General features: G+C 53.6%; 2 protein-coding genes across 2 annotated transcripts in view; one reads left to right on the forward strand and one right to left on the reverse strand.

The window, feature by feature from the left end:
* Positions 1-14,082, forward strand: part of WDR93 (WD repeat domain 93) — a 28,280-nt gene extending 14,198 nt beyond the window's left edge. Inside the window, exons 9-17 of the mRNA XM_006905268.3 lie at positions 1,807-1,984; positions 3,180-3,250; positions 3,840-3,926; positions 4,821-4,940; positions 6,141-6,354; positions 7,731-7,794; positions 9,186-9,342; positions 9,667-9,868; positions 13,986-14,082. Of these exons, the coding sequence (XP_006905330.2) occupies positions 1,807-1,984; positions 3,180-3,250; positions 3,840-3,926; positions 4,821-4,940; positions 6,141-6,354; positions 7,731-7,794; positions 9,186-9,342; positions 9,667-9,868; positions 13,986-14,082 (1,190 nt within the window). The remainder of the gene's footprint in view (positions 1-1,806; positions 1,985-3,179; positions 3,251-3,839; positions 3,927-4,820; positions 4,941-6,140; positions 6,355-7,730; positions 7,795-9,185; positions 9,343-9,666; positions 9,869-13,985) is intronic.
* Positions 1-17,669, reverse strand: part of PEX11A (peroxisomal biogenesis factor 11 alpha) — a 38,767-nt gene extending 21,098 nt beyond the window's left edge. Inside the window, exons 1-3 of the mRNA XM_015594257.2 lie at positions 17,535-17,669; positions 17,133-17,348; positions 15,572-15,718 (exon numbers count right to left, since the gene is read on the reverse strand). The gene's annotated coding sequence lies outside the window, so the exon portion shown is untranslated. The remainder of the gene's footprint in view (positions 1-15,571; positions 15,719-17,132; positions 17,349-17,534) is intronic.

Below are 17,669 nucleotides of genomic sequence, written 5' to 3' on the forward strand. Positions count from 1 at the left end.
GAAAGGCTTTTTAAACAAAACACAAAAAGTACTTACGATAAAAGAAAAATCTGGTAAATTTGACTACGTTAAAATTAAGGGCTTTTAATCATCCACAGACATCATTAAGAGCATGAAAGAGCAAGCCACATACTGTGAGAACATAGCTGCAGAACACATAAAACTTATGAATGGTCCATACCCAGACTATATAAATAATTCCTAAAAATGATTAAGAAAAAGACAGATGATCCCGTATAAAACAGGCAAGAGATTATTCAAATGGCCAATAAACATAAGAAAGGTGCTTAACATCATTAGTTATCCAGGAAATGCAATAATGAGATACCATTCCACACCCACCAGGAAAGCTAAAATTAAAAGACACCCACCATACATACGTGTCAGTGAGGATGGAGAATAATCAGACTTCCCGTATATTTGGTATTATCTAGTGATGTTGAAGATAATTTACATCCTGTGACCCAGCATTTACACTCCCTTATAGGGTGATCTACCACACCAATCTGCCTGAGACTGAGGGATTACCTGGGTTCTGGGGCTTTCAGTGCTAAAACTAGAAAACCTCTGAGCAAGCCAGGATGAGTTGGTCACCCTACATCTACGCATATGCGCGACAGGTTTGCAGATAAATGTGTACCGGGAGAGACATATGAGAATGGTAACAGTGTCATGATGCCCGACAGCCCCAAACATGAAACAACCAAAATGTCCATCAACAATAGCACAGATAATTAAATTGTAGTATAGCTGCCTGATGGAATACTACATAGCCATGAAAAGGAAAGCTACAGCTATATACAACAAAGTGGATCGATCCCACAAGCAGCAAACAGAGTTAACATTGTGTAACTCCATTTGTGTACAGTCCAAAATCAGACAAAACAAAGCTGTAGTGTTTAGATGCATATTTAGATAGCCAAAGTAAAATAATGGAATGAAGTGGTTACATAAAAGCCACGAGAATGGCTGCCACTCTTCCCAGAGGGTTGTGACTGGAGAGGGCCACTTGGGATGCTTCTAGGGGGTGGGCAATGCTCTGCTTGTTGACCCAAGCAGAAACAGATGTTTGCTTTATTATTTATTAAGGTATATGTTTATGTTCTTTTCTAAATATTTCACGATAAGAAAAAGGGTTAAAAATGAAAGTAACAACGAAGGAGATATACAATACTGACCTGAAGAGGTCTCTAAGATACTTTGTTGAGGGAATATGCAAGGGGTCCATATGGAGCTGGATCAGGCTCACCTGGAGGACTTGTTAAAACTCAGTTGCTGGGCCTCACCCACGGTTTGTTTCTGTTTCAGTAGGTCTCGGGTAGGGCCCGGGAATTTCTGACAAGTTCCCCACTGACCCTGTCAGATCCCTGATGACCTGGGACCACGGTCTGAGAGCTATTAGTGTGGAATATGCTCCCTTTTGTTTATTTTAAAAAAGAGTCTGCTTCCGGAAAGTCATGTAAGAACTGATAACAGTGGTTGCCTGGGAAAGGGGACCTCTTGGGCAACTTGAGGGACCTGGGCACCTTCCAAAGACAGCAGAGTTCTGAAAATTTGGGGTGTGAACCCAGAAAACAGATCGCCCAGTTTTACTGTGGATTTAGGAATAGAGGGAAAAGAAAGAAAGAACAGGTCACTGGGAAGGAGACTGATAGAGAAGGTGACTGACAGAGGAAGGCAGTTTTTAGGAGGGAGGGAGCTGGCTAAGTGTAAACACAGGAAGGTGGGAAGCCTGGGGGAAGGAGGGGAACACCAGGAAGCGGGGAGCCAGAGGGTCTGACCGATTCTGGAATATTTTCAACCCAGGTACCACATTTAAGAGCCCCCTGGAAGTCTTTGCAAAGATAGAGGACTGCTACGGGCTGGGCTCGGGGCAGAACCACTTCATCAAGGACAGCCAGTGGGAGCAGCAAGCGGCCATCTTCAACGCCACGTACAAGAAGTACCTGGACCTGGACGGGGAATGCGAGGAGGAGCCGCCCAAGTGAGCCGGGAGGAGGCCCAGCCCCGTCGCCCCGCTCCCCGGAACCCCTCAGAGCTTCTCCTCTCTGGGCGCGCACAGGAATCAACCCGAGGACTCAAATTAATCCGGGTCTAAAAGCTCCTGGTTTGGGGGATTTTTCTGAGAACTTAAGCAGATCTTTCGACAAGTTGTATGAAGACTGTTCAACTAGAGTTAGAATAAAGGCTGAGAACGTAAGTTTCCAGAGAGAATAGAATAGCTATGGGGAGGAGAAGCACAGCTTACTTTGCAATTTTATGTATGTGTCATCTCTGGAAAAAACTTTTTTTCCTGATTACCGAGACACCACAGAAGATCCTAGAGATGGAACCATAAGACGCCACTATTAACATTTTCTCCATTTCCATCCAGTCTTCCTAAATGTGTAATATGTTAACACGTAACTATTAAGATTTGTCACTTTCTAACCCCCCGGTCAGCAGGCAGGCCTCACTCACCCCATGTCCTGACTGTAAACACTGAGCCCAAGCCTCCGAAGCGTCTGCCAGAGCAGGTTTCAGGAGCTGGCTCTCCTCACAGCCCCTGTGGATCCTGCTTCACATGGAAGTGAAACCTCTCACCTTGCTCTCAAGTGGACCTTGAGTTTCCTCACTTCAGGACAGGAAGTCCTAGGGCTAAGCCCCAATGGCAGCTACCCGAGACCCGAACTAGACCCCAGCAAGGTTCACCAGTGGGCAGGCTAACAAGGCATTTAGAAATTTTGCAGGCCAGTTGTTACAACGCTGATAATTGTCCATCTTGGGGGTATTTACACCACAAAAAAAAGCTACAAACCCTATAAAATCAGGAAATTGGGGCTTTAAAAAGAGCCAATCTATGAGCACACCACGGGCTGGGCTGCCTCCAGGATAAGAGAGCATCTGTGTACATCACCAAGTCTGGTCACGGAGGGGTCTTCCCCGAGGTCAGGGACGACTCTGCCCAGAGCTGGGTGCTGTTCCGGGCCTGAGAGGCTCCCACGGCTCCGCCCGCCCTGCCCACCCTGCCTTCAACAATGTGCCAGGCCCAGCACACAGCATGCGATCTGCCTCTGGCTCTGTAACCCTGGGAGGGTCCATCCTAACTACCCACTTCTGGTCCTAATACTGAGGCTGCCAGCATCGCATGTGGCCTAGGAGTCTGCCATGGTTCTGACAGGTGTCTCTTTCCTTCCCAGTATGGCCACGTTCCATTTCCTCCTTCCGAGCTGCATAACTGTGATGCCAACAGAGGTCAAGAGCCCTGCAGGTAAATGAACATGAAGCAGGTGGTTGTCCTGGGCACATGGCCAGTCACCTTGGGGGAATGCCTCAGCAAGCCCTCCGGCAGAAGCTCCACACAGCAAACCCTGCGTGACGGGAGGGGACAAGGTGGAAAGTAGATGCTGGCTGTCCTTGAACAGTTCCTGGTTGGATCTGTGGCCCCCAAGCCCAGATTCCCTGATAATGGAGGCTGGCACTGTCTTCAGGGGGTGACTGCCACAGAGGAGGGAATGACCACGCATCCCACCAGGCTGCTTCTGGATAGGAATTCATTTGGTAGAAGATGTTATTTAAAACACTGAGAGCCAAATGGACATGAATGATCTAGAAGGTGTGAAAGCAGCCAAAGTCAGGTGACCGTTGTCCCTGCCCAGGCAGGCAAGCTGGCCCTAGAAACAGCCCTTCTTGAGGGTGCCCAGCCCCTCCTCCCCAGGAAGCGCACCCTTCTGTTGGGTGCTGCCTATTAGAACCACTTCTGATTTCAAACCGACTTCTTCTTGGGCAAATACCTTCCACACCAACCAACAGCCACCCAGACTCCTCGCGTGACGCCCCTTTCCTCTCTTCTTTCCCAGGGGTAGCCTGTGTCCTTGGCGTCCACTGGACTGGATGTCACAACTTCTTCCTCTACTCACTTAACCGGACCCTGAAGGATAAAGTCGGTACTGCACCGCTGACGGGGGAGCTGCCCAAGCTCGGGGCCCTCAGAGCATGCCCTTCTTCAGCCTAGCTGGGAGCCTGCGACTGACACCACGGTGTCACTTCAGGGGACCAGATCTGTGCAGGCAGAAGTGGGTGGCTCAGTGGTGTGATCCCACCCCACCCGCAGTCGCCTGATGCCCCAGTCCCCCCGATGTCTCATCTGACACACAGAGCTAATTAACTACGCCGTCGCTTTCTACTGCACGCATCTGCCGTGAACAGCAAAATCCAGTATTTTGTATGTGAAAGCTCTTTGCAATTGAAAGGCACTTAGGAAACATGGGTGGTCATGGGCTTGCTTTTTACAAATTCATGGAAGCAGCTTGCGTGAGCAAGTTCGCTTTGTCCCAAGTCCTTGAACTGGTACGCTTACATTATACTTTACAATTATACTTCAAAAGTGCCATTTAGAAATTCACGAAGGAAGAATTGCTTTTCTTCCGTCCCTTTCCCAGGCACCCTGGCTTCTAACCTCGACTTCTGCTCTGGGGCAAGTCACTTATTTCTCAGCCTCAGTCTCTTCATCTGGAAATAAAGGGTGCTAACAGGACCCACCTCATAGGATCCGCACGGGAATTAAATAAAACGATGCGTGTAAAGCGCTCACCACAGTGTTAGCGCCTAGTCAGCGCTCACTGAATGCCAGCTGTAGTGTCACGGTAGTGTGACTTGTCACACTCTCCTGAGGAAAGAGATGGCACTGTACAGACAGCAGAGGGATGGTGAGTCCCAACAGATGCTCCCGCCCGCGTCCGAGACAGGCAGACTAGTCTGGGTCTCCGGTTGGCCAAGTGGAGGCGATGGCTAGGTGTGGGGTCTGGAGGCCACCTGGTGACCGGTATGTTCCTCACTAGACCCTGAGGGCGTGTGGCCCTGTGCTGCGCCCATCGCCGTCTCTCAGCTCAGCTACTCCTCCTCCTACCTGGTGCTGGCCTGCGAGGACGGCGTGCTCACGGTGTGGGACATGGCCGAAGGTGAGCCCCCACCGCTGCCCGGCACCTGGGTGGATCTGCAGGTACTGAGACTCTGGGAAGCTCTGAATTCCTGCAGGTTCTGGGCCTTCCGTTAGATCCTCTGCTTTCAGCTCATTCGTTCATTCAACCAACATTTACTGAACATAACCCTGGTTAGTTAGCGAGTGCTCGCTCTGTGCCTGGCCCTGTGCCAGGTCTCAGAAGTCCGACCAGCACCTTCACCATCACCCTCCAGCATGGCAAGTGAGATCACAGCGGCCTCGGCCCTTGTCCTCCTGGTCCCCGTGCCCTCAAAACAAGCAAGTCTTCCTTCTTGCCCTTCCACCCCACCCAACGACAGGAACCTTCCTGAGATCCTGGGTCCAGCTTGGCAGGTGTAGAAAAGCGAAGGTATCGGTTTATCCCACGTCAGCCGGCCTCTAAGGGAGTGTCTAGAAACCTTCCTGCTATTGAAGCTAAGAGACCAGCAACTATTCTGGGTGGGGAGTCGCCTTGGTGGGGCCCTGAGATCCTGGGTCTAGCTTGGCAGGTGTAGAAAAGCGAAGGTATCAGTTTATCCCACGTCAGCCGGCCTCTAAGGGAGTGTCCCTCTTTCACCAAACTTTTTTAAAAAGCAACAAATCAAACAGTGGTTGGTCATTTTACAATTGGATGTGTGGTTCACTTGAGAGTAAAGGTGGCCTTCTTCCCTGGTGACAGGCGAGTCGGTGAGGAGGACCAGACACGGTGCCCTGTTTACTGGGGAGCTTGTGATTGGACAGCAGAGCTGGCTGTCCCGAGGGGGGCTTCTGTCAAGTCGGTGATGTGCTTCCCTCGCCGGGGCTCTTTCCATCTGAAGAATTCAGTGGTTATGTCAAACAGGGAGACATTCTCCCCACGTGCCGCTAGGATAAACGTGGCTGAAGGCCCTCCTGGATTTTACCGACCGCACCCACAGCAGCACTGTAACAGTGAAAGATATTTCAAGGGCAAACGAATGATTGCGACTTCACAATTTCTTTCCCAATAGCTTTTCATTTTTCCGGATACTGAGAAATTCTTCCTGGATACTCGCCCCGTCCCCAGCTCCTCTCCATGCTTAGCAGGGGTCCCCCCGAAAGGGGCGCTCACTCCGGGATTTTGCCCAGGTCACAGCCCTGGCGCCCAGGCCTGCATCCCTCTGTCTCCTTGCTGATCCGCTTGTATGCCTGTCCATTCCAGGATTCCCTCTCGGGGTCGTCGCTCTCCCTGAGGGACGTTTCTGCCAAAGCATCATCTTCCTAAAATACTTCTTAGTCCTCGAAGGACAGAACGTATATCCTGAGAGTCCACCGAAATCCCAAGTCATGTGTGTGGTGCTGTGCACAGACGCTTCTCTCCATCTGGTGGTAGCCAAAGGGACCCAAGAGCCCACCATCAGCGTGCTTGTTGAGAGGTCAGTGGCCCCAGGGCCGGATGGGTAGGTGATCTGCCAGACAGATGACGCTGGTTAATGGCGAAACGCTGAGCACCTCGCCAGCCAGAGTCCACCTTCCTCACAGCGACCACTCTCCCAATGAGCTTTGCAGGACCCCCAGTGTCTTTTAGATGTGGGTATACAGCGTGCTTCTAACAAAGTCGTATGCCGGCACAAATGACAGCCTTCACCTCCCCCGCACGGCCAAGAGGGTCATTTTTGCCAAAATAACCCGGTTCGCCTTTTATCAGTTTCCCCAAGAACTCTCTCTTTTTTCAACTGTGAAGTGTTTTATGCATGCAAATGATCTATGCGTATGGGGGAGGGGAGGGGAGAGGGAGACAGACTCCCATGGAACCATGACTGAGCTTAAGTAGGTCGGCTCTAATTCGGTTGAGGCTGTGTCCTTCTCCCTGATCGTATCCTTCCCGCTTCTCCTCAAAGGTAACCACCTCGCTCATGATCTCTCACTGTCTACAACAAACTACCCCACACCTCAATGGCTTAAGAGAACAGTCATTGTTTAGCCCGATTCTGTAGGTCAGCATGTGGGCCGGGCTCAGTTGGCCAGTTCTTCTGCTGGGTCTTGCTTATGCTCACACGTGCCTGGAGCAGCCGGCAGCCCGAGCGAAGGGCCGGGTGGTCTAGATGGCCTCACTCACATATCTGGCAGATTGCAGGCTACTGGCCAGGGCACTTGGTTCTCCTCCTTCTGGCCTCTCCCACAGGCGCTGCTGTCACCTGGTAGCCTAAGGTCCCCAGCAACAAGTGAGGGCAGCCAGCGCGCCCGAATGCTTTCCAAGCCTTCGCTTGCGTGACCTTGGACTAAGCACGGCGCGTGGTCACACCTGCATTCAGGCAGTGGAAAGACAGTGGAAAGACTCCACCTTTTGATGGGAGCCGCTGCAAACATTATGGCCAATTTTTTTTTTTTTTTTCAATCCACCACGTCGTTTTCCTAAATTCATGTCTCTGCTCTCCTTTAAGAAGTAACCTCATCCACGTGCCCGTGTCTCCAAGCAGAGTACTGCTCAGCTGTGCATGCTGAGGAAACGTGTAAATGGCGTCGCAGTCTTTGGTTTTGCCCACTTGTTTCTCATGCTATTTATTCTGTAACTTTCTTGGCGCGACGCTGAGTTTCCTCGCCGCCCGGCGCCCCACCGTGTGCATCAGTTTCTCAGGCGTTGTCCCCCCAGTGCTGGTTTGCACTGCTCCCAGCTTCCGCTCCTACAAACAGCCCACAGCGAACCTCCTGATGCTTACGTACAAGAGTTTCTCCAAGAAAAGGCCGAGGAGAGGAGAGCGAAACTTTCGAACTCTTCGAGGATGAATGCCTTGGGTCTTGTTTCCCACAGGCCTGTAAAGCACCCTGAAGAAGCCATCTGTGCAGTGGTCCCTGTCCGAACCTTGCCTGGCATGGTAGGTTCCCGATGCCGCTCATTCCTCTTCGTGAATGTGTTCGTGTTTCTCACAAATATCTGCGGAAGGCCGATCACGTGCTCGGCACTGGATCAGCTCTGGGGCTCCCAGAAGGGACAGAGAAAGTCCCCCATGACCGGAGAGCGAGGTCACCTAACTCGACCTGCAGAGGCTGGTGGGTGGAGGGACACCTCTTCTGGAGGTGGCAGGACAGCTGAGCCACGGGAGCTAAGAAGGCAGCACCACGGAGGCAGGAGGACAGTGCGTGTCCAGGACCACAGGGAGGTCATGCAGCTGCAGGGGCAGAGCCTGTGGGGTGTGGAGCGGGAGGAGGCTGGTGACGCCATGCGGCCTGCAGCACCACGGGGAGTTGGGGCAGCGGGAGGCCGGCGAGGGAGAGGCGTGAGACGGACTCCACCAGGCCGGGCTGCCTGTGCCGAGGCCACGGGACGGGAGGCAGAGGCGGATCCCGCGGTGGGAACAAGTGGTTGCCCATGTGGTGCTGCCCAGGGCGAGGGGCCCGCAGGACCTCCCGAGGAGGCTCTCGGGGAGCCCGGTGCTCAGCAGCGGTTAGAGGTGTTTAAAGCTGGGGACCGGCGGGTCCCCCCAGTCAGAGAGAAGTGGTGAGTGGAAGAGGTTCCCTGTGGGTACTACCATCAGTGACAGGACAAAGGAAACGAGCCGACGCGGTGACTGGGAGGGACACTTCGGGGAAACCGGGAGAGCGCCCCTTGGGAGCTCAGAAAGGAGGCTGAAGGCGGTGAAGCACAGTGTCCTGAGCCGAACAGAAACCAAGCACCTCACGGAGACCAGTGTCCATGGCGGGGGACAGACGACAGATGGGAACGGGGAGGTGGAGGAGCAGAGACTGAAGACAGACTCTTTCGGACACACACTGAGTGTGGGAAAGGAAACGGCGTGGCAGCTGGAGGAGGACGCAGGGTCCAGGAGGGTCTTCGAAGATCAGAGCAAGTTTTGTAGGTTCCTCTCCAGGGAGGAAGAGCCTGGGCAGGAGACAAGCCCCGTCTAGACCTCAGGCGAGGAGGGGCTGATGGACTGCGCGGGGACCCCCCGAGGAGCGGGGAGGAAGGGGCATCCGCCCAAATGCGGAGCTGAGTCTCCTGGCCAGCTGTGTTGGCCCAGCTCTGCGGCAGAGATGCTGGGGCAGGGGTGGGGGTTGGGGGAGGGGGGGCCAGACACAGCACCTGGACAAGGGCCTGCTGCGGCCGGTGGCACCAAATGATTAATCACACACTCCTGCCACTCCCCTGAACAGGGTCCAGAGCATGTATGTTGTTTTCATTTTTTTTTATGTCCAGCTGACTCTTTGTCCATACTGGGGTGACTGGCACAGTAGAGAAGTCCCCATTCATTGTCATCCTGCTTCCCAGGTGCTGACCTTCTCCAGGGGCGGCTCCGTGCACCTCCGGGACGTGGCCAAGCGTCAGATCGTCTGTGCCTTTGCCCCGCCCAGCCCCTGCCGCCTGGCGCTCCCCTGGAAGCCAGTGTTTGTCGTGTCTTCACACCACCCGTGTTTCCTGCTCCGAGGTATGGAAGGGGGACCATGAGGGCTGCTGCTCAGACCGGCAGCCGCTGACCATTTCCTTCTCAGTCCTGTCACCAAGCCTAGGGTGACCCTGCCCAGTCTGCTCCCCACTCTTTGTCCCCCCGCTGCCACAGGCCAAGTCCTCCCCAGGCACTGAGATGAAACGCCAGGCAGGCCTTCTCTGTGATGGGGTGAGCCCCTCACAGCCCAGCCCCAGTGACCAAACGTTTACCAGCAGAGAGCAGTCCCCACCGACCCGCTCAGGCCACAGAGGCCACGGGGAAAGTAATCCTCACACAGCACACAGCACTCTCGTTTCATCTTAGGAGACCGTCCAGATGAGACGGAGCCCACTGACGACACCGAGGACAGCCAAAATTCTGTCTTCTATTTCCATTTCAACGCCTACCCACTTCTGGAGAACGTCTTAAGGAACTGCAACGTTTCTCAAGTTGACCTGACGGAAGACATGGCCTTCCCCCACGTGCTGCCCTTGGAGAAAAGATGCGAGAACCTGCTGCAGAAGAGGTAGAGTGCTGGGTCCGGCCCGCCGGGCCCCTGGGTTGGCTGCGATGAGAAATCGTGGCGCTGGTTTGATGGTCAGAGCGAGCCTTCGAGGATGTAGGTTCCTCTCCAGGTATTCAGTGAGATAATATCTACGAAGTGCTAGGCATAGGGTGGTGGCTCAGTAAATGGGAGGTACGAGAATGGGTCCTCCCCCTACGATGGGTCCTCTCTCCGTTAGTCCAACTTCATGCCCGGGGAGAATTCTAAACACCACCACAAAGGCGCACCACTGCCCCTCCCGTCGTGACTGCGGCTGACCTGCTGCATTTAGTTCCGGCCAGGCCGTGCCGGGTTGCCTGGGTGGCTTTCAGTGTCTCAGGACGGAGGGAAGCATGCTATGTGGAAGAGGAACATGGCCAGTGGGTCTTGGGGAAGGAGGACAATGAAGACGGGGACAGCTGACACCTCCCCTGATGAAAGATCTACCCAGAACACTTTGCTATTCCTCACATGGAGGTTTATTTTGACGCTTGATGACGTGTTCTTAGAGGTGCAGCTGAAAGAGTTAAGGGCAAAGTATTACAATGTCTACAAGTTACTTTCAAGTGCATCCAGGAAAACATTTACAGAGAGAGCCAGAAAGAGAAAATGCTAACAGTGGGTGAAAACCACAAAAATATTTATGGAGAGAGACAGAGAGAAAGAGGGGGAGAGAAAATGTTAGCAATGGGTGAACGTTAGGTGAAGCCTTCATCGTACTACTTGCAACTTTTCTACAGATTTGAAATTTTCCAAAATAAAAATATGGGAGAATTCACAAAATAATATTTACAGTATAACCCTGATATTGAGTAAAAGAGAGAAAACTGGAAATGTGTACCTGAATAGTAATAGTAGTTATATTTGGGTGATAAGGTATGCATTATTGTTTTTGGGGTATTGTCCCTACTTGTAACTTTACCACATACAAAAAAAGCTCTTGTTTGGTATAAGCCCCGAGAACTCCTTGTTTAATGAGCCTGTTTCCATTTCTGTCCTTTCTGTCAAAATCCCTCCTTTTACTGGCCTAGCAAAGGGCAAGCCACCCCACTTTACCCGAAGCCAACTGGCCACGCTACCCAGGGGGAACAGGCCACAGGCGACCAGCCCAGCTCTGGGCTCACCTCCTGCCAAGCAGCAGAGGGCCCGACAAGTTTAGGAAGCCTCAGTCCCTAATCGACACTCCTACCCTCCGCCACGGGGTGGGGTGCCGGTGGAGGTTAGCACTCAAAAAAAAACCTGGCTCGAGTGGAGGACTAATACCCTAACAGAGTTGCTCCCCATTGTAAACGCTCGTGTTCATTATTTCCGACATACGTTATATGTGTACTTGTAGAAACTTAGAGAACAGGACAATGCAAAAAAGGAAACTTAAATAATCCATAATCCCGTCACCAGAAACAGCAGCAACACCACTAATATATTAGTGTCCGTCCAGGCGTTTTCCCTCGGTGTTTTTACTAAGTTAAGATCACATTTCACATTCACTTTTTACCTGCTCTAAGAAGGAAAAGCCAGTCCTTTCTGCCCTGACTTCCACCAGCCTCTTCCACCTCCTCCCTTCTAACTGTCTCTCCTTCCTGTCAACATAGCTTAGCTCTCAGGTCACCCTTCCCCCACCTCCCCGGTAAGGCCCCAGAGCACTGGGTGGGTGGAGAAGGCTGCCTTCCAGGGAACCTTTGGCAGAGCAGAGGGCTGGAGTCACCAGAGCAGACCAGGTGGGGCCCTGGGGGACAAGGGCAGGGCTTGGGGCTGACCAAGCAGTGGGAACTTAGGGACCCAGCAGGAGCTGGGAGGGGACGTACTGTGTGGTTGTGGCAGGCCCCGCTGGAAGGAATGTTGGCTTGGACCTCATCGCAGTGTTTCGATCACACCCCTGGTGACAACCCATTTCCTGAATTGGGTCCCAGCAATAAGCTGGGGAACACTATCATTTAGGGAAGGCTTTCCTGCTCTACTTGCTCTGAGGTTGATATCCAAGGCTTTCAAACTGGCGTGCCTACTCCATTTTATTATGAAACATTTCAAACACATGGCAGCTTTGAAAAAGTTTCAGTGAACACCCCCATACCCAAAACCTAAATTCTGTCATTAACATTTTACTCTTGTTGTGTACCACTCATATCTGTGTACGTACTGAAGATTTCAATCCTACTTTTTCCTATATTTTATAGTGTGTGTCTGTAAGTTTCCACTGGCCCTAAATCTAAGTGAAACTTCAGGGCAATGGGCTCATGTGGCAATCTCAAAGTTTCGCACTTGCAATACTCTGTCCAAACTGTTTTTGCAAAATCTGCCGAGACTTTCGTAAGGACGGCGTGGGATGGCGCCCGGGCTTCGGGGCTTTGAAAGGAGGCCAGTTAGTGCTAAGTGTGGCACATCCCCTGCTGCCAGCCCCAAGCCTGGCGTCTGCTCCCATGCGGCCCAGGCCTCTGGGGCACCATTTCCATCTGGCTCCACTGCCTCAGTGTGTGCCATCTCCGGCTGCGACAAACTTTTGACAAGACAGAAATTTCGGGACAGCAGGAAGGAGACAGAAATTGTCTCTCTCTCCCTTTATTCTCTGTGGAACACAAGGCCAGGAAAGGTGCAGGTTCTACCCACCCAGCTTTCCGCCACAGGCGGGCTCCTGGGGTGACCTAACAGGCCTAGGGCCCACAGTGTACGTGGCCCCCTTGGGGAGGGGTTGGGCAGGCCCTGTGTGGACACCAGGCGACATTTCCTGCGAGGCTGAAGAAGTGGGGCAAGAGGTGGTGTCCAGAGACCCTTTATTACTATCCCTAGGGTGGGAATGGTGGGTCCATCCCAACTTTCCTTTGCCCTTCTTGAGAAACAGAGAGATAATTCCCTGGAAAATTATCTAGAGGTGCACAGGCCTCAGCCGTGCAGTTAGTCAGTCTACCTGAAGTCAAAGGCTTTCCGCAGGGACTGTAGGTGCACCATGTCCCCTCCCCCTTTGCAAATGGACGGCCCGTCTTTCTGGACGTTGTACGCACAAACCTCATCTGTCCCTTGCAAACATCAGACTGCAGTCACACGCTGTGTTACACCGTCACGGGAAGGAGAAACCTCTGCTGCTGGTGGTGGAGGGAGGGGCTCTCAGGCTCCACAGGGGACTTTCCCAGGGGGGCCCTGCCAGTCAGTGCCCAGCCTCGGATGAGCCCGGCATCCTCCTCACTCCCTCCTCGGCCCAGAGCACCACCTCGGGAACTGCACTGCGGCCAAGCTGGTCCCACCCGGGCCGCCCTGCCCAGCTTCCACCTGCTCCCTCCACAAGGCAGGCTCTCCTGCCACCTCTCCCTGCTGGACAACCCCGCTTCCCAGGGCACTGCAGTCCCAAAGGGCCGCCCTCTCGCCTGCACCACCAGGGTCACCCACATGCCCTACCGCCCGATTCAGAGAAAGAGGCACCCTGCTCACAGCGGCCAACTCTGCATGCAGCGTGAGGGGTGGATCCTAGACTTCTGATTTTTCTGTATTGAACATGCATTTGTTATTTAAACGGAGAAAACATCCTCTTGTTTTTTAAAAGACCCAACGGCAAACAAACGCTCTGTCTTCTGGGCGCACCCCCAGCAGGGCCCACCGCTGCCTCCTTCCAGCATTTTCTCTCTGTTGCACTTACATGCCCCCTGTCACAGATCACTCACTTACTCCCACCTTCAAGCAAGCGTGTTCTCTCACTTGTCACCTTTATGACACTGTGGAGAGGGAGGGGCAGGGTTGGTCACTGAGGTTGTCCCAGCACTTGCACCAGTGCCTGTCACTTAGCAGATGCTCAAGAAATGCTCAGTGATGGAGCTGCTGGCATTCCGACGTTTTTAATGTCGGTCCATGCAGACAGACTCGCTTTCTTAACCTCACTGTGCCGTCCCTCACTGTCCTCCTCACTTAGAGTGCTACCTCTGAGTCATTCGGCAAAGGTGTGTCAGGTGCCTTCTGTGCCCCAGCCTGAGTCCTGAAGACACAGAGATGACATGTCATTTGGAGCCCCTAATATTAGCACGGGGTGTCAAGATCACCCCTAGGGACTTGAGAGCGGAAGTAGGGAACAGGGCACAAAGCAGGTTCCTCTCAGCTCTATCCGTGTGCCCCGCAGGTTTCAGAAGCTGGAGAACAAGGTAAAGGAGCAGGAGCACTGGACGCGGCTACGCAGGTACTCCTTGCTTCTCCAGAGAGAGAACTTCAGGAAGTGACTGGGCCGCGGCCCTGGGCTCTCCGAAGAGGTTTCAGCCACAGGCAGCCTTCTCCCCAAGAGGCCCTGAAGTGAAGAGACACAGCGACAAAGGGCTGCAGCTCAGTAGGTCCAAGGGGCCTGGACTTGCAGTCTGGTAGCTCCAAGAGCCAGTCAGGGGAAAGGTGCTATTTTGTGGGGTTTCAACCACTGTGCCGCTTGGCAGAGCCCTCAGGCAGACAGATGCCTCACTCAAAATAAACAGACATTGTTTCTACACTGCAAAGCTGCTGTGGTGTGTACAACTTCACTGCCCTCTCCTCCCAGTCCAGACCCCGGGAGGGCCCAGGCACTGTTTTCCTAGGACACCGTGTGGTGCCTTTGAGTACTGCAGGTGGTTCACGTGTCTTAGCCTCCCCCGTGATAAACTGCCTGGGGAGGCCCGCTGCATGCTAGGTTTTTGATGGCAACTTCTTGTGTGTCCTCATCCACCTCCTCCCCTGGGTCATACACATGCTCCTTGTTGGCATGACACCTTCCTCACAGCGCTGGTCCCGACTAGCTAAATGTCCCCTAGACGAAGATACTCTCTTTCCTCCATCCCGGGTTCATAGTGTGACCCTGACACGACCCTGAGTACATGTCTTGGGTACAGAACGACCGGCCTAGCTACCCCTCCTCAACGCTGGCCCATCCAGAATGAGCATCTGCACAGCACAGCTGTCTCGGCAGGAGCAACGTGTGTGGTCAACAAGCAGAAGCATGTTTCCTGCCTATGTGCCCTAGGCTTTATGTCACACGAGAGCTGCATGCACGCATGCCTGCCAGGGCAGTTCCAAAGACCGGATCTGTCAACCACCACTCACAGCCGTCCCTACTCCGATAGCCACATACTGGCTTCATGAACAATTCGACCTTTTTCTGTCCTTCATCATCCTGCTCTGGAAAACAGCACACACCCGCCTCCCGGCAGCTCTAAGGCTAAAATGACTTGAAAATAAATGAATTTAAAGTCCTAAGCACAGAGATTGGCCCAAGGTCACTGCTCTATAAATGTCTTTTTCCCTGTCATGTGAGTACTGATGACTCAGGCTGTGCAAGCATCTCTGAGGGAAAGGAGGGCTGCATGGCTGACCGGCGGTGACCACAGTGCGAGCTGTGCCCTGTGCTGACAGCATCACTCACTTACTCCCACCTTCAAGCAAGCGTGTGCGCAGATGGCTCTGGACCAGGGCACCCTTCCAGGTCCTCAGGTGAGGTGAAACACCAGCCACTACCCTCTGTCCTTGAGACAGGCTGGTATTTATCTGTCACAGGAGCAGTGCACCCATGGGTGAGCACACAGGCTCTGGAGTCACATCTGGATCCCAATGCCACTGAACATCTGTGCCGGCAGGATACCAGTGAGCCGCTTCACTTCACTCTCCCATCCTTACGATGGCCGCATCAGCTGGAGCTTACCCCAGGTTAGCTGAGAACTGAGAGCGAGCATGCGCCCACGGCTCACCTACCTGGACGCTGGCGTCCTGTCCTGTCCCTCTGAACGGGCACTCAGAGCTTCCACCGGGTGCAGTGGGGCTGGCCCAGGAAGGGTGGGGCTGGGGAACGCTGGGAGGCCACCCTTCCCAGCTCCAATCCTTGGTCTTATTAGCAGGAACCTGTTAATGAAAATCACACCCAGGTGCTAATAAACGGCGGGACAGCGACTGACTGTGAGGGGGAGGAGAGGGCCTCCACAGGGGAGGGGCTGGCCAACGAGCCCCACTTATCTGTGAAAAGACTTGCTAATAACTTTAATTCCCCATCCTAAACCGTGGGGCCTTTGCCATGCAAATAGATCTTCTAAACCTGGTAGGTTCCTGGGGAAGATGTCCCATCTACTCCTCTTAGGGTTCTGGGAGGGGTGGTGAGATGGGGTGGAGGTGCTCAGTGGGAGTGGGGTGGTTGTGGGCGTGTGAGGTCCCGCCCACACTGCAGGGCCTTTGCTTTGGTAACCCACTCTCTGCAGCCGAATGTGGCCAGGTTGGGCCTGACGCACAGGGTAGTGACCCCCACCCCACTCTGAATTACTGCCCCTCTTGGCCAAGGCTGGAGCCCTGAGGTGTGAATGGATAAACTGTGGTCTATACATACAATGGACCACTACTGGTCAATTAAAAGAAACATCCCCTTGCCCACCTTGCACGCCCAGGCTTGACTGCTCATCCGACTCCGACTCAAGCCAAGCTCCATCCAAGCTCAAGGTTCCCCTCTCCCCATACAACGCTTCCCTAATCTGAATCCAGCCAATGCAGATAGGTGTGGCTGCCTGGCCTGGTCAGCTGTGTGGACTTGGATGCAACCAGATGGGCCCCTTGTCTCACCTAGGCTTCTGGGAGGTCCAGTTACATAAACTCAGGACTGGCCCACTGATGTTATTTTACATCCCTAAACCACATGAGAAGGAAACCTGAGTGAAGGGAGATGGGAAAATCTCAGAGTCCTGGCCAGGATACTCTAGAACAAGGGGAATAAGGACTTGGGACATGTGAAACGGCCCCAGAATGAATGGCACTAACGAAATCCTACGCACACCAAAGTGCTAATCCTTGCTTTAGCCTTCTGTAAAATAATTTGGGTATAAGATGTGTAAAAGATCTGACACACTAAGAACAATACGTTTTCACTAAAAAATGTATTTTCCAGAGATACTTTGGTTTTCTCTAGCAACCCACCAAGTTCAATAAAAGACTCCATTTTCTGCCACTTTCCCATATGAAGTGTCTCCCCACTTCCAGGCCCACCCATCTGGAACAGGAGGTGCTAAGCCACCAGGCAAGGAGGAAGGGTTCTGGGCCTGTGTGCTCTGAAGATTCCAAGAAACCCTCTCAACTCTACTATGTTCTTCTCTGGAGGAAAGGGAGGGACCTTTGTGTCCATATTAGAGAAAGAAATAATTGCCAATTGACACCAGCACAGTTTATTCACAAATAAATAAATACACACTAAGCAGAGCCTCCTGCCTGCCTAAAAGTGTCTACTCTATGGGACCCTCCATCGGGGAGGTGCGTCCTGGTTGGGACAGGCTCTCACCCTCAAGAATGCCCATGCCAGCATCGCCGGTGCCCAGGGCCAGGACTGGGAGTCTGGAGAGGAGCCGCTTCGAGGGTACTGAGGCCAGAAAGGCCTCAGTGCTCCAACAAGGCCCCAGTTGTCCGTCGTCACTTCAACTACTCAGGCCGGTGGCCAGTCCAGGGGCGAGTGGGGCGTCCAGGTCTCCAGCAGGGCCAGCACGTCGCCGGGAAAGAGCTGCGGGGGAGAAACGGAACGGCGTGGCCCTCAGCGCTTGGCCACGGGGCGTGGCTGTCCGCGCTCGTGGGCTCCACTCTCAGGGGACCGCGTCCTCTCCCTCCCGTCGCCGCTAGGGTGCCCTGGCAGCCGCGCAGAGACAGTCGGTGCCCCCCACACAGGACGGCGGCACAGGGAGGTACTAACCGGAGACGAGGGGCCCGGCTCCATCGCCTGTTCTTCCGGGAAAGCCGCCTCGTCGTAGAGCACCGGCGGGTCACGCGGCTCCGACGCCGCTGGGGCTCCGGGACAGGCGGGCGGGGACCCCCAGGACCCCGCGGA

This window comes from Pteropus alecto, unplaced genomic scaffold, assembly GCF_000325575.1.
Source record: "Pteropus alecto unplaced genomic scaffold, ASM32557v1 scaffold60, whole genome shotgun sequence".
Taxonomy (NCBI): domain Eukaryota; kingdom Metazoa; phylum Chordata; class Mammalia; order Chiroptera; family Pteropodidae; genus Pteropus; species Pteropus alecto.